The sequence below is a fragment of the Eulemur rufifrons genome, chromosome 17 (genome assembly GCF_041146395.1).
Source record: "Eulemur rufifrons isolate Redbay chromosome 17, OSU_ERuf_1, whole genome shotgun sequence".
NCBI lineage: Eukaryota > Metazoa > Chordata > Mammalia > Primates > Lemuridae > Eulemur > Eulemur rufifrons.
In genome coordinates this window covers 153881-174722 of record NC_090999.1, presented here as the reverse complement: position 1 = coordinate 174722, position 20842 = coordinate 153881, and the positions used below count along the sequence as shown (strand labels likewise).

The window sequence follows — 20842 nt, the reverse complement described above, 5'->3', positions numbered from 1 at the left end:
TTTTGTACTTGTACTCAAACCTAAAATGACTTTTGTTTTATTTGACTTAATAATTTGCTTTCACTTTTTGCTTAGTAAAGCAAAAATGAATTTTTACTACATCTAGCATTGGGTATATTTTATGCCTTACATGTAGTGGGAATTCATGGGTATCTGTGGAACTAGTATGTTCAGTGGATGGGACTTGGTAAGGTTAAGCAGAAAACAGTTTTCACTGTGCCTTCAGACCCTCCATAGATTCAGTCTCTACCTCTGGATGAGCTCTTAGTAAGATCAGATAGCTTTTCCAGTAACTTTCAGGTAATAACTCTTGTGGTCACTTGTCATTCATAATCTTATTTTAGTTATTAGAAGGTGCAGTTCAGTATAATCAGTGTTGAGACTCTCACACAATTCTGAACTCTTCTTTGGTTCCCACTGTTTCAGACCTAGAAGCCTGCTTTGGAGGAAGATTCCTACTGGATTTCTCTTGTTACTTTGCCAGATTCTCTTCAGTATGACATCCTCACCTGCTCAGGGTCCAGCTCCATGCAGAAAAGGGATCGAGGGGAAAGGTATGGTTTATTTTAGCTCATCTGATTGTGATCTGGCATTTTTGTCTTCTGAGTTGGACAGGTTGTTCAAAGCTGATGCCCTAGGACTGCTGGAAATAGTTTTCTTGAGAATTCTATGTCTGGGACCCCCAGCTACAATTCCTGTGATATAATTCTCTATCTTTAATTTCGCTTCCCAGCTTTCCTCATCTGTAGGCCCACTTTGCCCAGGGTGACGTTTTGCTTTAGTGTTTAAGGTAGTTCTATAACATTTTAAGCAGAACTGCCCATACTTTACTAAGGATATTTCATTCAGCATAATTCCACTGGGGCCTCCACATCCTCTATTTCCAACTTCTGTCAAATACAGTAGACCCTCTGTGTCTGTGGGTTCCACATGTGAGGATTCAACCAATTGTGGGTCAAAAATACTAAACCCTGTCTCTAAAAAAAAAATACAAATTTAAAAACTACAGTATTACAGCTACTTACATGGCATTTACATATAAGTAATCTAGAGATGCTTTAAAGTCTATGGATATGTATAGGTTATATGCAAATACCACCCATTTTATATATGGTACTTGAGCATCTGGGGATTTTGGTATGGTGGGGTTCCATGAACCAAACCCCCGTGGGACAACTGTAACCCCCCCTTGACAGCACTTCTGTCTGTTTGGGACCTGCAGTCCATTGCTTCTGCCACCTCTGTACTGTCCCCCTTCCTGCACATCCTTACCTGAATATTTTCCCTGCCTTGAATCCATGGTCCACTATTATAATCTCTCCCTTTCGTGCGCCCTCAGTTCCATGTAGGGCGCTCCTCCATTGCACTCCCCTGGCCAGCCCTCCACCCCACACCGTTTACATGCAGTTCTCTGTCCGGTTCAGCCTGCACCTGGGCAGTAGACCGTGCTCTGAGGAAGACACAGCCATGCTGACCCGGGTCTCCGGTTCAGTGACCTCAGGAAGGCCCTTTGTGTTGGTGACAGTGGTGTAATCCTAGTACATTGCCCTGGTTGAATGACTTTAGTATTCCCATAAGTGACTATTTTTTTTTTTTTTTTTTTTTGAGACAGAGTCTCGCTTTGTTGCCCAGGCTAGAGTGAGTGCCGTGGCGTCAGCCTAGCTCACAGCAACCTCAAACTCCTGGGCTTAAGCGATCCTACCGCCTCAGCCTCCCGAGTAGCTGGGACTACAGGCATGCGCCACCGTGCCCGGCTAATTTTTTCTATATATATTTTAGTTGGCCAGATAATTTCTTTCTATTTTTTTAGTAGAGACGGGGTCTTGCTCTTGCTCAGGCTGGTCTTGAACTCCTGACCTTGAGCGATCCACCCGCCTCGGCCTCCCAGAGTGCTAGGATTACAGGCATGAGCCACCGCGCCCGGCCCATAAGTGACTATTTTACACCTCTCTCCTCAAACCTCTAACCTTTTCTCCATTTTCATCTGATAACGTGTTTCCCGTGTGTGAAAAATGAAAGCGATCAGAAAGCGTTTCCATGTCCCTCAGGCCTCTGCCCATGCTCTTTGCATTTCCTGCTGTTCTTCACCCAGGTCTCCATGGCTGCCCTGGGTTCTCTCCCTTCCTCCTGTCAAGGACATTGCGTCGCTTCCATGTCCATCCCCTCGTGCATGCCAACGAGATGCGTCAGTGTCCTGTTTTTACTGGATCATTCCTGTCAGCATATAGATACATATGCAGCATATAGATACTGATATCTCCCATCTTTTTTTTTTTTTTTTTTTTTTTTTTTTTTTTTGAGACAGAGTCTCACTCTGTTGCCCAGGCTAGAGTGAGTGCCGTGGCGTCAGTCTAGCTCACAGCAACCTCAAACTCCTGGGCTTAAGCGATCCTACTGCCTCAGCCTCCCGAGTAGCTGGGACTACAGGCATGCGCCACCATGCCCGGCTAATTTTTTCTATATATATTTTTAGCTGTCCATATAATTTCTTTCTATTTTTAGTAGAGATGGGGTCTCGCTCTTGCTCAGGCTGGTCTCGAACTCCTGAGCTCAAACGATCCGCCCACCTCGGCCTCCCAGAGTGCTAGGATTACAGGCGTGAGCCACCGCGCCCGGCCCTCCCATCTTTAAAAAACCTTGTTCCACACTACATCTTTCTTTAGTTACTACTCTCCAGAAAAGTTGATATTTGTGGTCTTCAGTACTCCCTCCCTCTCTTGGATCCACTACAGTGAGGTTTTTTTTTCTCTTCCATTCTACCATGGCAGCTCTTTTTTGATGTTACTGGTGACCTCTTTGGTGAATTCTAATGTCAGTGAATATAGCAGCAGTCACAGCATTTGATGTGGTTGATAATGTTCTCTTCTTTGAAACCTTCTTCCCTTTGCTTCTGGGATATTACTGTTTATTTTCAGTTTCTTTTGCTGGTTCCTTTTCATCACTCCAACTTCTAAAAAATGAGGCAGTGTTCCAGGGATATATGTTTAGACCTCTTCTGTATTTCTATTTAGTCCCTTATGATCTCATCTCATTTAGCTAGAATCATATATTTCTAACTAAAAATTTTGTCCTTAGTCTGAATTTCTTTCCTAATGTCCAGACTTGTATGTTCATCTGCGTACTCAACATTTTCAGCTAGATGTCTAATTTAACTAGACATCTAAATCCCAAATTTAACATGTCACAACTGAAAACTCGTCGCCTCCTTCTTCTCTCCCACCCCCTCCAATAATTGTTTCCATTCCATTCTTCCTCATCTTTTAAATGTCCACTCCCTCTTTCAGTTTCTCTGGCCCCAAACCTCATAGACATCTTGATACTCCCTTCTGATACTTCCACATCTAATTCAAATAATTATCATGAAAGTACATTCTTTATATACTTTAAATGCTGCCTTAACTATAAATGGAACGACAATTTGCTGCCACCCCAGTAAGCAACCATAATCTCTTGCTTGTGTTATTTTCATAGTCACTAGTCTCCTCGCTGCTTCTGCACTTTTGTATTCTCAACGCAGCAACCAGGGTGATCCTTTTAACATGAAAGTCTGGTTATTTCACTCCTGTGTTCAAACTGTTCAGTGGCTTTCTATATCTTTGAGAGTAAAAGCCAGAATATTTACTGTGCCTATAAGAGCCTCCATTGATCTGTACCTCCTGCCTCTCTGGTTTTGTGTCCTACACAATCAGATTTCTCCTTGGCTTCCTCTACTCTGGCTCCCAGGCATCCTCCAGGCGCGGTCTTGCTTTCGTGCCCTCAGGGATAGAGTATTGTTTTATTCACTGCAGAGTCCCCAGGACCGAGGCTGGTTCCTGATGGGCACTCACAGTTCCTGAATGAATGGCTGCTTGTCTTGTTACTCCTGATGCTGGTTACAGCCTATATGCATGTTTCTATAACAAAAGTATTTGAACTTCACCTAAAACCGTATAGTCCTGTAAGAATTAAGTAGAAACAAATTTAGATACAAGAATATAAAGTAAGTTTCAAGTCAATTTTTGTGTATGGGAAGTGAGAATACACAGTGAAATGGTAAGGGACAGAGGAGGTAGGAAAGGAATGAAGAGAGCTAAGGCAAATGAAATAAAGAAGAGGAAAACCTGGTTTGGAAATAGGGTGACAACATGTAAAAAATTTATTTTGGGCTTGCTCCATATTTCTTTTCAGTTACATTTCTCGAGTTCTGAGTGTTGGTGATTTTCATGGACTAGACACTTCAAATTGGACTATATTATACCCTTGTTTTTATCAGGGATGTAGGCTCAGGTGAGATCAGGAGCCAAAACTTCATTGTTCTTTTGTGTTTTGCTCAACTGTTTTTGTTAAAGAAAAGGAGAAATTACTGAGAAAGCCTAATGGTATTCTTAGCAGTTTTTATTTTTTTTTGTAGAAACCTCCAATAGAAGTCTCATAGTTTTAGGGAGGGATTTTCAGTGTACAAAAATGTATTGGTATGCCTGTCCTCTTGGTACCGTGCCGCCTATTTAGTCCCCCCTTAAAAAAGGAGAGGAATATAGGTACAGTTATTGTTTTGCACGGTAAACTAGCAGCTAGCTACAATAATCACAAGTTTATTGAGTAGTATTAAATGCATATGCTTATTTGTGCTCTTAAATGAAAAAAAAAAAGAAAAATGCTTGTACAGACTTAAATGCATAGTCTAAAAATGGAGTTTAACTGATATTTAGTTGGGAAATGAGAGTGTAAGGGGAATTAATGATATGCAGATTTTTAGTATTTCATTCTGCTGAGACAAGATTTTTTTTTTTTTCTTTTAACCTTTTTTCCCTGAGCTGTAGGTCTCCTTTCCTGTTGGTTGATTAAAAAGAAAAATCTGGCAGGGCGCGGTGGTTCACGCCTGTAATCCTAGCACTCTGGGAGGCCGAGGCAGGTGGATCGCTCAAGGTCAGGAGTTCAAGACCAGCCTGAGCAAGAGTGAGACCCCGTCTCTACTAAAAATAGAAAGAAACTATATGGACAACTAAAATATATATAGAAAAAATTATCCGGGCATGCTGGCGCATGCCTGTAGTCCCAGCTACTCGGGAGGCTGAGGCAGTAGGATCGCTTAAGCCCAGGAGTTTGAGGTTGCTGTGAGCTAGACTGACGCCACGGCACTCACTCTAGCCTGGGCAACAGAGTGAGACTCTGTCAGAAAAAAAAAAAAAAAGAAAAATCTTTTAGATAAATTGTTGAAATGAGTAGCTTAGTAGTTCCGGAATGAATAAATAATTTTATGTGCAAGTATAAATTCTCCTCAAACCAGTCTACACAGTTTCCTTTTTTTGTGTGTAATATGCAAAAATTTGTCTTTATTGACTTGTGGGACTTTTATGTGGCCATAATGTGGACTTGGGTTTCACGGCTATAGGGAGTGTGGGTGTGTATGTGTGTGTATATTTCTTTGCAGTTTTTGTGACATGAACATGTAATTTAGACTGATATGCTGATATTTTACTTTAACTCCTAAGCACTAATTTGAACAAAAATCAGATTTGGTATTATATTCTTCTTTCATGTTAAAATAAACATGACCTTTATAATTCTTAAAAAGTCTATTTACATACCAAATAAAATGATTTTGGATGACACGCAAGAAGTGTTTGCCTATGGTTTTGAAATGGTCCTAGCCTGAACAACATAGTGAATCTATTTTATAGACTAATTAGGTCATCTTCATTAGAATTCCACATTGACGTACATGAATTCATATGTTAGCATTTCACGTATGAAGTAACCATCTTGGGTTAATAAGATCCTTATTTCTGAGCTGGTGTGTAGTCCTACCACTAAGTGTATTTCAGCTATAGTCACGATTTTCTGTTTTTTCTTTTTTTTTAAAGAGACATGGTTTTGCTCTGTTGCCCAGGCTGGAGTGTAGTGGTGTGATCATAACTCTTGGGATTGTTGTAGCTAGCTGCTAGTTTACCGTGCAAAATAATAAATGTACTTATACTCCTCTCCTTTTTTAAGGGGGTACTAAATAGGTGGCACAGTACCAAGAGGACAGGCATACCAATACATTCTTGTACACTGAAAATCCCTCCCTAAAACTATGAGACTTCTATTGGAGGTTTTTACATTGGCAGTCTCCTGCCATTGCTTCTTGAGTAGCTGGGACTACAGCCATGTACCACCGTGCCCAGCTGAGCAGAATTTTTTTTTTTTAGAGATGGGGTCTTGCTGTGTTGTCCAGGCTGGTCTCGAATTCCTGGGCTCAGGAGATCTTCTTGCCTCTGACGACCTCTCAGACAATCTCACCTTTGCTCATTAGGCTCTATCCAAGTTAGTCTGTTCACTTTTTCAAACATGCAATGCTTGGTCTTGCCTTAGGACTTTTACGCTAGTCATTTCCTTTGTCTGAATGGTCTTTCCCAGATCTTGAGCCTGGCCCCTTAACTTTAAGGTCTCAGCTTGAATATCACCTAACTCACCACTCAGTTTAAAATAGCTTCCCCATTACTGTTTCAATTTCTTCAGGTCATTTCTCAGTCCTTGAAATTATGTATTTTTATGTATATTTCTTAGGAGAGCAGGGACCTCCTTTGTCTTGTTCCCTGCTGTCCACAATGCCCAGAACGCTACCTGGCACCAAACAGGTGTGCAGTAAAGTGTTGAATGGATGAAACCAGCTACCAGTCTCATCTGTTCTTTGTTATGAATGATTTTAGTGTACTAGTATTTTAAACTGTCAACAGCACATTTCTTCTACCCTAGGGAAGACAGAAACTGGATCAATCAGACAAAAGCCTGGTTTTAGAACAGGGTGAGACAGTTTGGGAACTGCTCTGATCCTCAGCGTGTTCCGTGGAGCCATGGTGTGCTGGAGTTGGTGAGGTGCCTGCGCCTCTCGCTCCGACTCCGCGCTCGGTGCCATCATCTGGCAACTTGACACTGGCCGTGGTGGGACAGTTCCAACATGGGAATGGGCAAAAGCTACCAATCAGGGCTCTTTTTTTCAAAAGAGGTTGTGGTTCAATATTTATCAGGAGACCACTGGGTGGGCCCATGTGAAATTGCTGGTGTTTGCTTGACTATTGGCAATTTCTTATGTTTTAACCTAGTAGAGTTACCTGTTTTGGTTTAAAGGTAATTTCTTCATTGGAGTTAGTGAAATTACCTCAGTGCTTTACCTTCTTTCTTTTTCAAAATTATGTTCCCTTCACATCTGATGATTACTTTGAGATTCATTTAATGCATAAAATTAGCTATTTATATGTTTGTATGTTAATTATTTAACTGTACATCTAATAGTTTAGCTTATTCCAACTCAGGCACAAAAGATCTTCAGATTCCTCTGAGAGTGTTCTTGGTTTCGCTACTGAGCAGTAAATAAGCCTTTTGAAAGGTGTTCCTTTTCTCATCAAGAAAGCAGATCTGATCAGTTAGTGATATAGCATTATCTACCCTTTTTTCCCCCCTATGATTTACATAAATATGTCTGAGTTCAGTTCTTTGTTTTTTTTTTGGTTTTTTTTTTTTCTGGCTTTTTTCTTCTTTTGCCCATTATTAGTCTCGAAGTGCTTGCTTACATTTTCTGATCATTTACTTCTGCTACTCCGTGATTTCTTCTACAAATAAAATGTCATTAAATCAATGAAATGATTTTGTCTTGTTTCTCGAGTTTTTTCCTATTATCTTTCCTATGGTTACCTGGACATTCCAGCCCATTTCCAACCCTCCCCCCAGCTCTCCAGTAAAGAGACATGAAATTACAGGCATCATTTTCTTATTTGAGGAAGTTTATCGTTTAAAAATTGAACTTTGTTGACTCAGGGGAATTTATTGGTATTTCTTGAGCAACATTTGCTTTATGTTAATTCTGAATAAGTGGATTTGAATGGATGGTATTGAATTATTATAAAATATGACACCTATGTTTCCTATCCTTTAACTCAAATTGTTCTCTTTCTTATGTACATGTGAAAAAAAAAAGTGTTTAATGTAGAGCATCAGAAAGTACATGTAAGCTAAAGAAGAAACCTTTACTCCTACCACCGCAAGATAACCAACCACTGGTATTATTCTGATGAATGTCCTTCCAGATAAATCAGTGAATATATGCTTTTTCACAAAAGTAAGATCTTATTATACATAGTATTCTATAACATTTTACCTTAGCAAATATTATGATCCTATAAGCATTGCTTTTTATTACTTCAGTTTGAAAGGGTCTTATTGGAAAGTGAAAATTTTGTTTGACAAGGGCAAAGCTGTCAGCAAAGTTGTGATTAAAAACAATGGTGTTTATGGAGAGCAGAATGTGGCAGAGTCAACTGGAGACAAGAATTCCTTAAACAGTAATTTTTTTCTCTAGAGCTCTGTCACCATTGTACAATAGCCTGATTGTTTTATACTGGCTAACAAAAACCGTTCCTGACTCTATCTATGTAAAGTAGAATTATTTTAAATAGCCCTATGGTGAAATATGGGCCTGTAAATACGTTCATATTTTTTAGACTGCCCAAGTCCTACTGATGTCTTAATATTAAAATACTTCTAGAAGAAAAATGTGTTTTTTTGACAGCCTTCCTCTATGTGTAGTATGGCAGTTTTATTAGATATTGCTACCCTTGTTATGTGTCAGAGTGAGAGAGTTCTTAGAAAAAGAAAATTTAGCATGTAAGAATTCTTATGTTAATGTTTGATTTGACTTTTGTTTTATGACTGTGAAAATTCTTGTGGAAGAATTGCTGAGATGTATTGGTGTATTGCATCCTTGGAAATTACCAGTCCCAATCTTGTCAAGTAATTGGGCCTTAAGGTAGCAATTTTTTTTTGAGACAGGTCTTACTCAGTTGCTGGGGCCAGAGTGCCGGTGGAGTCGTCATATCCCACTGCAACCTCCTACTCCTCAGCTCAAGTGATCCTCCTGCCTCAGCCTCCCGAGTAGCTGGGATGACAGGCATGCGCCGCCATGCCTGGCTAATTTTTTCTGTTTTTGGTAGAGATGGGGTCTCACTCTTGCTCAAGCTGGTCTTGAACTCCTGAGCTGAAGGGATCCTCCTCCTTCGGCCTCCCAGCGTGCTAGGATTACAGGTACCAGCCACTGTGCTGGGCCTTAAAGTAGCAATTTTTAAAGCCAATCAAAGATCCTTTAAGGGTTTTATAATTTAAATGTTTTTTCCTTTGCCACAGTGATATCTGTTACCTAGGGTAGAGTAGGCTGTTGCTGTTTTGCCTTGTTTTTAGCTATGCCCTTTTCTGTGCTGTATTACTGCTTGCTCGCAAGCTCTTGTAGTCTTTTTCTGTTCAGTGGCCATTTCTCTTACCCCGCAATGCCACATCCTGGACCGTGCGTGTGTTGCGGAAAGCATTTCTCACAGGGTAAAGAAGAATAAAAAGCAGTGTAGTCACTGTGGACTTTTTTACTGAGAAATGATGTATTTCTTGTTTAGAGACTGGCAGTGTAGTCACTAAAAAATGTTTTTCATCCACATTCTATGTTTGTGAATGGACATGCAGGTGTCTCTGTTTGTTGGAAGGCAAAGTGAATCTTGAGATAAATTCAAGAAAAGTGTTTAGAATTATTCCATGCATTTTGCTGTTTTAAAAAAAAATGTTATTTTTTAAAAAGTTTCATTCCAGTGAGTTTTTAGCGTCCTCTTTTTACATTTATTTTGTTTTTGTAAACTGTTCTAAAGAAGCTTAGAAACTACTCACACAGTAAGTGGCAGAACTCACGTTTGAAGTCCTTTCTGATTTTTCAGAGTCAGTAGCTTGGGAAGTGCCATAAAGTGGCAGAAAGAATATGGACTTTGGAGTTAGACACACCTCAGTTTGATCCCTAACTCTGGCACATATTTGCTGCATGGCAAGTTCTTACCCTGGGTGATTTTTATTTTCCTTTTTATTTAAGTGAGGGTAATAGGCTTATTAAGATTAAATGAAGTAATACACGTAAAGCACTTGGCTTGTACAAGATGCTAATAAATGTTTCATTTCCTTTCTGCTACACCTTACGGTTTTAAAATATCTTGGGAGCCACTTGGACATTTCACTTGAAAGTGAATTGCAGTCAGGAAACTGGAAATAGACGTAACCCAGGTGGACTCGTATTGTAGTGACCTTCTTAATTTCCCTGTCTGAGAAGCAGAGTGGTTCTTATAACTGTTCAAAATATTTTACTTCAAGGCAGGTTTTATTGTTAAAAGCTGAAATGGAACCCATTGGGATGAGTTAATTACTGCTGACCAAAATGGCAAGAAAGTAACTATTTCTACATTTCCTGAGAAATTGAAGCATTTGTGCTGTATGCATAAAGATGGTAAATTTTAAAGGCTAAGAACTGACCCTTTGGAAAGAAATATATGATGAAAATAGGAGGGGAAAGTGTTCAACCAATAATAAAAATTTTTTATCAGATTTAAGAGATGGTGCTGATTCAGACGTGCGCACAGTGACACAGGTGCTAAATGCAGTGCTGGAGGGAGTACAGTCTGTGGAACCTGTTTCAGAAGCACTTTGGCACATGTCACAGAGCAGAACTTAGTACTTCCGAGAGTACATCCTAAGGAAATAATCGATTTTTCTGTTTTGCGGGAGTGAGGGGAGAAATTATTTTTTTTTATTGTAACAACCTTATTGAGATTATTCATATAACATAAACACCTTTTTCAAGTACATAAGTCAGTGTTATACAGCCCTTGCCACTATCTAATTTTACAATATTTTCATCACCCCCCTCCCCTGAAAAAAAGAAATTAGCAGTCATTCTCCATTCTTCCCTCTCCTCAGCCCCTGGCAACCACTAAGATATTTTGTCTTTCTAGATTTGCCTCTTTGGACATGTAGTATAAATGGAATTATATGCGGTGTGGCCAACTGGCTTTTTTTCATTTAGCATAATGTTTCAAGTGTGATCTGGACAGTGTATGTCAGTACATCATTCTCTTTATGGCTAAATATTATTCCATTGTAGGATATACAACATTTGACTTATCTATTCACTAATGAATAGATAGTGAGTGAACCCAAACAACTGTGATGAACAACACTGCTATGAAAATTCATGTACAGGTTTTTTTGTGTGGATATGTTTTAATTTATCTTGGATATATACTTAGGAGTGGAATTGCTGGACCATATGGTAATTCTACATTTAACATTTTGAGGAGCTGCTAGACTGCTTTCCAGAGTAGCTGTACAACTTTACATTTCTGTCAGCAGAGTAGGTAATATGTGGCCTTTTGTAACTGTCTTCTTTCACTTAGTATGTTCAAGGTTTATCCATGTTGTATGTATCAGTACTTTCTTTTTATAGCTTTATAATAAACCTTGAATTCACATAGTATAAGGTTTCTAATGGTATTCTTTTTCAAAGTTATTTTCACTATTCTATCTTTTTTGCATTTCTGTGTGATTTTAGAATCAACGTGTCAATTTCTACAAAAAAGTCTGCTGGGATTTTAACTAGAATTGCGCTGACTCTATTGCTTAAATTGGGGAGAATTGACATGTTAACACCATTGACTGCACTGATCTATGAACATAGTATCTCTCTCTATTTGTCTTTGCACATCACTTGCTAATTGATTAATAATTCATATTTTTCATATTATAAATGAACCTTTTTTTACAGTGTCAGTTTCTGATTGTTCTTTGAACAATTGTTTTATAGAAATAGAGTTCGTTTTTGAGTATTGATCATGTATCCTGCAATGTTCCTAAAATCACTTTAGTTCTGCTAACAGTAGTCTTTTGGTTTTCCCAATTTCATTATAAGATTTAGCATAGCCTCTGAGTTCCTTGTCAGCTTAGAGTTGAAGAATTGCATAAGCTTATGAATTGTAATGTCAATACCTTGCAAGGAGTGATGTGCAGCATCCCCAATATTTGTCTTCATTTTTCTTTTAATGAAATACTAGTATTCCTCATAATATGGAACCTTGACATTTCAAGCTACTATTATTTAAGTAGTTGAATTTATAGGCAATTTCAGCAAAGTATTTGATTCTGAGGGACGAATTGCTGTTTGTTTTCATGGCTGGAATTCTAGCTATCTGTTCAAATTATGTATTTTGGAGGGTGAATCAATTGCCTTGCTGATGATTAGGGGGGACAAGGAGAGTATATGGTAAGGACTTTCATGTTTGTGGCTTGAGCAGAACTGTGTGGATCATGGTATGATTTATTGAGATGAGGAAGAATGAGGAAGCAGTGGATTTAAGATTATCAGTTCAGCTTGGACAGGTTAGATTTTAGGCCTGTTTGCCTACTGTGTTAAATGCTTATAGGTTTATTTGGGTGCTTGTAAATGAAGAAATATATTTTAGGTTAAAAACAGGCCTGAGATCCCATAGCTAGTCATTTACAGAATTAGAACTGAGGTCTTGGGTGCTCTGACTAAGCCCATGTTGTTATTCCCTTATGCTATATTATATCCTCAAGGCAGAAAAACATGCCTGGCTTTGGCAATAATAAAATGTTCCCTGGGAGCTACTAGAAATACATAGCAGAGTTTGGAAGCTCAGCTGCCTGTGGAGTCCAGGCAGGTAACCGTGAGCCAGGTTGTAACATGAAAGAGTGGCGTTGTCTTTGGAGAACTGTAAAGTCCATGCCCCACCTAGAGGGTTCACTGTTAGTTGGCTCCAGCAGATTATTACCATGTGGGAACGTGGGTGCAGTATTGCCAGATTTTCTGATTTTTCAAGAGAGCTAGAAGTGTTGATTTTTCACGTGAAGTCTTCTGATTTATAAATGTAGGTAGCTATCCTTTAACACACTGTGGAGACCAACCTTGCGTGGGTCCAACAAAAATATCTGTCTGCTGAATTCTGCTTACTGGCAATGTTTGGTAGGGTTGTACCAATATACTGCGGAAGCAACCACAGATTTACATGATGGGAAAAGTGTGGTAACCACATATAATAAGCACATTACTAGTGTTGAAGTGTAGGTTGCTTAGTTTAAACATGATGCTTAGTCTGATGTTTGAGTTCAGTTTTCATATGGATCAGTTAATTAGAGATGGGGGAGGGGGAATTGCTCCCTGCAGCTTTTTGCCTCCTAATTGCATGCTTTCATTTGCAGATAGGGCCGGTTTGGAGTGTGTGGATTTTTGAGTGAAACCTCTTCCCCAGATGAGAAGAAACCTTCAAGGAAGAAGTACTGGCAGTGAGTCTGCAGAGTCATCTGGATGCATAATATGGAATGTTCTAAGCCCAGACGTAGCTGAATGGGTGGCTCCACTGATGAGGAGTGGTAAGTCTGATTGTCCCCACTGATAATTAAATAACCTCAATCCTTTCCATAAAAATAGGACGACTTCTGCATTCTTAGCATTTACTGATGAACAGTAAGTTAATTTTTGTATCACTGGGAAAGACAACAGTGCAGTCTAAGAGAATTCTTTATCCCTAACAGTGTATTTAGTGTATGATTTCAGAATTTGACTTTCTTCTTCCAGTTAGGCACATCTCTTCCTTTGCTTCTGTATTTTTCTTTTTTATTTCTTCATTCCAAGGCCAGAAATATTCTTGAAATACTCAGCCAACACTGAAGTGATGGTCATGATGGTTACCGGTATCCATGGTAATCTTAGTTGTAGTGGATCTCATTCCCTCTGGAAGTGATTGTTCTAGTAATGGATACGAGAGACAGTTCTGGCTGATGGGAGATAAAAGAGAACTCTGCAAGAGGCTTCTGGGGAAGGTTTTCTTGCATTTGAGAAAAGGAAGAAAAAAGATGGTCCCTCTTCTCTCCAGGGCTGGTTTTAGCTGGATGTGACTTCTGGGACTGCTGTAGCCATTTTTCTAGTAGCTCGAAGGCAATGCCTCCGTGACGGAGGGCAGCACAAACAGGATTGCAGAAAAGTAGAACTGGAGCCCCGTTTACTGTGCCTATAGCCACCCTACCTGAATTGCTTTATTTAAGTAGTTTTGCCTTGAGATTTTCTGTTATTTGCTATAGAAATCATCCACGTTCATTTGATTTCTTCCTTTTCTGATTACCCAAAGCCCTATCTTTTAGTGTCTCAGGCATTTCTACTTGATTATGTTTTATGCTGTTCAGGAATGTTTGAAGTCAAAGGCTATGTTTATATCCCTATCGTGTCTGACATTAATGCGCTCTTCTTAGTGAATTCCTAAGTACATAGTTGTTGAACTGAATTATTTGAATGGTAGAGTATTTGAAAAACCAGTCCACGGAATTGAATAGAGATTTTCTTCTAATTCACGTCCTTTTCTTTAACCACACTACTTCCCTCTAGGATTATTAGTGAAGTTTGACTTTTTATTTAAGATGACTAGTGTGTAATATATGTTCAGGTGGTTAGTTCTAGTCTAAAACATATTGCTTGGATTTTGCCTTTTGTTTTTCTGCAACTTTACCATCAGAACCAGAATACTCCTACATGTTTGAGTATTGGCTTTTAGTCTAATAAATGCAATTTTGCTTTCTTCTCCATTATAAAATCTGAGAGTAAACTTTGTGTTTTCTGTGCTAATTGTAAGAATGAGGGACGTGAACATTAGGAAACAGTGCAGGAATGATTTGTATTTGGCTTTGGAGTGAGCATTCACTGTAAGATTCCCTAAAGTGTGCATCCCCCACTGTGTTCCTAGGACCTGTGTTTTGGGCGGGGCAAGAGAAGAGGTGTGGTGGTGAGTATGGTAAGAGGGGTCTTGAGCCATAGGATGGATTATCTAGTTGCTTATATTTTAAGGCTGTATGAAACAAACCACTTCTTTTTTTTCTTTCTTTCTTTCTTTTTTGCCAAAGTCAAGATATTCCTGTACTCTTCTATCTTTTAAGTTGTTATTATAATCTCAAAAAAGTATGGGGTAAGGACCTCTTTTTCTTCTTGAAAATCTATGATGTTGCTTTCAGTGATGTTAACAAGAACAATCATGAACTTGTGGTTTTGATTTTACCAGGTAATCTAGTAGTACTTTTTTTTTTTTTTTTTTTTTTTTTGAGACAGAGTCTCACTTTGTTGCCCAGGCTAGAGTGAGTGCCATGGCGTCAGCCTAGCTCACAGCAACCTCAAACTCCTGAGCTCAAGGGATCCTCCTGTCTCAGCCTCCCGAGTAGTTGGGACTACAGGCATGCACCACCATGCCCGGCTAATTTTTTCTATATATATTTTTAGTTGTCCATATAATTTCTTTCTATTTTTTTAGTAGAGATGGGGTCTCACTCTTGCTCAGGTTGGTCTCGAACTCCTGAGCTCAAACAATCCGCCCACTTCGGCCTCCCAGAGTGCTAGGATTACAGGCGTGAGCCACCGCGCCCGGCCTAGTAGTACATTTTGAATCCTTCAAAAAGTGATTTACATTAAGGGAAATTTTTAATTTTTTTTTTTCTTGATAGGTTGTGATGAAAATCTGGGAGAGTAATTTTTAAGAAGATAGGGAAAGTTACATGATGTGCTTTACCCATCAGTTTAAATGTAGTAATATCATTGTTTAGTAATATAAGAAATTTAAATCACTAAGGTCAACTTTAATGTGCTTTGTTTCATATAAGTTTTGATGGATTTGTAGGAATGGATCATGTGTCTTACCTAAACCAATCACGTCAGGCATGTGACTTAAGCCTGATCAGTCAGAATGAATCTTAAGACATTTGCTAGGAATGCTGGGATGAAGGCACTTTTCTTCTAAATTTCAACCTGAAAACGTAGTCACTGAACTCCTGGCAGTTATCTTCTGACCATCAAAGGAAAGCTAGTTGAATAAGAAGTCAACACTGAAGGAACAGAGTGGAGAAAAACCATGCCCTGGTCACCTCAGTTGAGCTGCTAGCTCAAGCCTTCCGTGAAGGTGCTATGCCTTTACACTGTCAGTTATACAAGTCAGTAACACCTTGTTTAATCCAATTTACTTTGGATTTTTCTCTTACATGTATGTGAAAATGTCCTGATACATCCTTCTCATCACTCATTCCATACCTTTATAATAAGAGCTCAAGTAACTCACTAAATCTTTTTTTGTTTGTTTGTTTTTTTTTGAGACAGAGTCTCACTTTGTTGCCCAGGCTAGAGTGAGTGCCGTGGCGTCAGCCTAGCTCACAGCAACCTCAAACTCCTGGGCTTAAGCAATCCTCCTGCCTCAGCCTCCCTAGTAGCTGGGACTACAGGCATGTGCCACCATGCCCGGCTAATTTTTTCTATATATATTTTTAGTTGGCCAGATAATTTCTTTCTATTTTTAGTAGAGATGGGGTCTTGCTCTTGCTCAGGCTCGTCTCGAACTCCTGACCTTCAGCGATTCACCCACCTCGGCCTCCCAGAGTGCTGGGATTACAGGCATGAGCCACCACACCCAGCCAACTCACTAAATCTTGAATTGTGAATTAGGCAAGTAAGCCTCTAATACAGTTATGCCGGGTAGCAGATAATGCAATCTACTCACTGATTTTTTTTTTTTCAGTTCCAAATACAAGGACTAAGGTGGTAAACAAATATGTAGTCCACGCCATTGCAAATGGAGTTTGTTGTTAACTCGACGAGAGTGAGGTTATGTGAACAGTCTTACTGTGAATGTATTCTTATCAACGGAAGTTAGGGTTCTAGAAAAAAGGAGCATGTGTTCATCTACAGTGATTGGCCCTTTGGCAGGGACTCCTGCTGAACCCTTGGCACCTCTAGAACTGTAAAATAAACAACTATGGGCAACTTGGAATCTGGCTGACTTAAAAAAATAAATACAATAAGTCAGTATTAATTATTTTTTCATAAGAAGAGTTTATAAAGGTGCAGGACCACAATCACCTATTCAAAATCTTGGGGCCCACATGTGTTTTTAAATTGCAGAACTTTTTATATTTTAGAAAGCTTAATTTGGTAGACATCCCTCATTTTCTGTGAGAAATTGGTTCCAGGACCAGAGATGCTCAAGTTCCTTATATAAAATAGCATTGTAATTACATATAACTTACACACATCCTCCCATATACTTTAAATCATTACTTCTGATACCCATTATGATGCCTGTATATCACTTTATTCATGTGACAAATTCAAGGTTTCCTTTTTGGAACTTTGTGGAATTTTTTCCCCCTGAGCTGTTGTCTATCCATGCTTGGTTGAATCCCTGGATACAGAACCCCTGGATCCTGAGGGTGGACTGTACATACTGTGTATTTAATGTGACTTCTCTGCTGTGGTTTGGATGTGATTCGTCCCTGCCAAAAAAGTTAGTGAGGCAGTGTTGGGAGGTGGGGCCTGGTGGCAGGTGTTTGGTCAGGGAGGTGGATCCCTCCTGAGGAGACTAATGCCCTCTCCAGGGAGCATGTTCTCTCCCTTGTGGGAAGGAATGGATCAGTTCCCCGAGAGTGGGTGCTGTAAAGTGAGGGTCCTCTCCTGTGTGGTCCCCCTTCACACCTGCCTGCTTGCCTTTCCGTTTCTCCATGTGCTAGTGCAGCTGAGGCCTTTACCGGCAGCTGAGCTGATGCTGGTGCCTTGCTTTTGGTCTTTATAGCCACCAGAATTGTGGGCCAAATAAACTTCCCTGATTTATAAATTACCCAGCCTCAAGTATTCTGTTAGAACAACACGAACAGGTAAGACAATCTTTTTTTAAAGGAATGGACAGGTGGCTTTTTTTTTTCTTTCCTAATAATACAGATAATAATATCTTAACATTAGTTGAACTACTAAATAAATGCCAGGCTCTGTGTAAAGTACTTTTCTGTATTATCTTAACTTACCTGTTTAATAAATTGTATTCATTTATATACTTGAGAAAATTTAGAGAGGTTAAGTGCCTTTATCAAGGTTCATTCAGCTAGGAGATAGGAGAATTGAGGTTGTAACCTAGAGCTTTTGGCTCTGAGGTCTGTGCCCTTAACCGCTGTTGAGACTGTGGATTGTGCTGTGCTGCTCAGGGCCAGTGCGGAAGGCGTCATGTCTTGCCCGCTGGGTTACTGTTCTTTTCAGCAGGGACTTTCTTGAGTACATGGTGAGAGAGGAAGGGAAGGGGGAAGAAGGGACTGTCTTGAAATCTTACTGTACAGGGAAAAAGAAAATTTTTAAAATGCACTTTTAACCCATCACATATCACAGCTACATGATGGGCTAAAAAAATTGAAACATATCTCTGATGCCACATATTCTAAAATAAAATTCTATCAGTGTTGTCTGTCAGAAACACGGGAAGGGTAATCGCAGCCCAGTGTCCACTCCCAGGTTCAGTGTGGGCACATCCGTGAGCATTTTCTGAAACTTGATTCCTGGGATTGGGATTTTAGGGGTAAGGATAACGGCACGTTAGTTAGTCTTTTAAACTTTAATTACGAAGTTCTGGTCTGTAATCTTAGGACTATTCACTGAATTCATGAAATCTTTAGAATTATAATATTTTTTAAGTCTGCCCATTTGAGCAGAAAATATTTGTTATTTTCTTCATTTTTATTTCTTTAATTGGTATTGAGATTTAACATTTTTGATGTATTTTTTTTTTTTACCTGTTTTCATTTTTCCTTCAGGATTTTAAAAGATTTTAAGTGGTCTTCACAAATCTATTATTCTTTTGAAAGAGAGATGTAGAAAATTAAAAGGAATGGACTCTGGAGCCAGATTGTTTATTGCATTGGCTAGAACTTCTAGAACATTGTGATTATAAGGAGCATCTTGTCTTGTTCAATAATTAATGCTTCTGATGTTCCATTAAATGCTTACATTTTTGGAATGTTTATAATATTTTGACACAGAGCATTTTTTTCTTTTTTAAGATGCACCTATGTCCTAGGAACGATTAAGCATTCTGTCTGCCTTTGAGTGTGCTTTATAAATGTGAAAGAGATCGGTTTGCTGGTTAAGACTTTTTAAAATCAGAAGTATATGTTGAATATTGTCAATTCAATTTTGACATCTGTATAGGCCAGATTTTAAAGTGTGTATAAAATGATTTAAGTGTTTAATTGTCACTGTGTTGCAGTTGCTACAAACTAAAAATAAAGTTACTTTTGTTAGGCCGGGCGCGGTGGCTCACGCCTGTAATCCTAGCACTCTGGGAGGCCGAGGTGGGTGGATCGTTTGAGCTCAGAAGTTCGAGACCAGCCTGAGCAAGAGCGAGACCCCATCTCTACTAAAAATAGAAAGAAATTATATAGACAGCTAAATATATATATAGAAAAAAAATTAGCCGGGCATGGTGGTGCATGCCTGTAATCCCAGCTACTCGGGAGGCTGAGGCAGTAGGATCGCTTGAGCCCAGGCGTTTGAGGTTGCTGTGAGCTAAGCTGACGCCACGGCACTCACTCGAGCCTGGGCAACAGAGTGAGACTCTGTCTCAAAAAAAAAAAAAAAAAAAAAAAAAGTTACTTTTGTTAAACTGCACTGTAGTTAATCTCTGGTCATCTACAAATATTTTGCTTCTATGGTAGTTTCAAGAATATAGTGCTTATTTTATTTTTGTGCTTTTAAAAATATAGTTTTATAATATGTTGACCTATATTTAATTTATATATGTTTTATTAAAATATCTATGTGGTCCTAATATGTAGGAGCTCAGTGAATATTTGTTGAATAAGTTAATTTTTGTAATTATCTGATTAGTGAGTTATCTTGATAGCTTATTTTTTCACTGGTGATAGGAAAAGAATATAGCAATTTTAGAGGTGGAAAAAACTCAGAAAATATTTATGCAGTATTAACAGTTTTAGTTTCCTGGTTTCGTGGTCATATGGCTGACTTCTGATCCTGATTTCCCCTTCTGACTTGATAGCATCTTGCTATGCGTGCCAGTCTACTAGAAGCAATCTGTTGGATTTAGGTATTGAGCCCCCCACCCCCCACAGAGACAAAAGGAATAATCTGTTCACCAAATGTGAGAGAATGTACACATTGTAGAAATTGAAATTTTTTAAAACCCAGAAATACAATGGGATATTTTTTCACATGTCAGCCTTAATGGCTCTGAGTTTCTCCCTTTCTAAATGTTAATATCTATAAAGAAGGAGTTTGGGAAACTTTCAGGGAATAGAATAATTGGTATTAGCTCTTCAGTTTTGGGAATTTGATCCAATGTGAAAATTTTCATCTATAGCTAGAAAAAAATGTATATAAATATATATATTTTTAAGAGACAAGGTCTTGCTCTGTCATCCAGGCTGGAGTATAGTGGTACAATCATAACGCACTGTAACTTTGAACTCCTGGGTTCAAGCGATCCTCCAACCTCAGCCTTCCAAGTAGCTAGGACTACAGGCATGCACCACCATTCCCAACTAATTTTTAAATTTTTTTGTGGACATGAGGTCTCACTATTTAGCCCAGGCTGGTCTCAAAGCAGTCTTCCTGTCTTGGCTTCCCAAAGTGCTGGGATTATAGGCATGAGCCACTATGTCTGGCCTATAGAGAGAAAATATTTTAAAGTCTGATACTAGTTTAAAGTTTAGGGAATGGAAACTGATACTAAATTTCCAGTTTTTTAGTTGATGGTCCAGTTTAGAGGTATCTGGAAATAATTGCCATCTAAGGGGATATGCTTATGTAAATAGAGTTGGTGACCTTAATTAATTAGCTGGCCATTGTTAGGGTGAATGCTTTTCATACACTAAAGCTCTGCCTGTCACTTCTACAAGCCTTTTTGGGGCAACACATGGTAGCTCACACCTGTAATCTTAGCACTTTGGGAGGTGGATGCGGGAAGATCGCTTGAGCCCAGGAGTTTGAGAACAGCCTGGACAACAGCAAGACCCTGTTTCTTTAAAAAAAAAAAAAATTAGCTGGGATCATGGCGCATGCCTATAGTCCCAGCTGAGCTAAGAGGATTGCTTGAAGCCAGGAGTTTGAGACTGCAGTGAGCTATGATTGTGCCACTGCAGTCCAGCCTGGGCAACAGAGCAAGACCCTGTCTCTTAAAAAAAGAAAAGCCTTTATTTTTTTTTCCTT

The 20842-nt window shown here is 39.1% G+C and overlaps 1 protein-coding gene across 4 annotated transcripts in view; it reads left to right on the top strand.

Annotated features, from left to right (window-relative positions):
• Positions 1–20842, top strand: part of LOC138398097 (uncharacterized) — a 68120-nt gene that overhangs the window by 20154 nt on the left and 27124 nt on the right. For 2 of the 4 annotated variants that reach the window (XR_011235927.1, XR_011235926.1), the window contains exon 2: positions 13033–13203. Coding sequence is in view for 2 of the 4 variants with exons in the window: in XM_069492293.1 (XP_069348394.1) it covers positions 427–554; positions 13033–13064 (160 nt within the window). In the remaining 2 variants the exon portion in view is untranslated. Of the gene's footprint in view, positions 1–426; positions 555–13032; positions 13204–20842 lie in introns of those variants that run through there. The other 2 variants (XM_069492293.1, XM_069492296.1) reach the window with 2 other exon arrangements.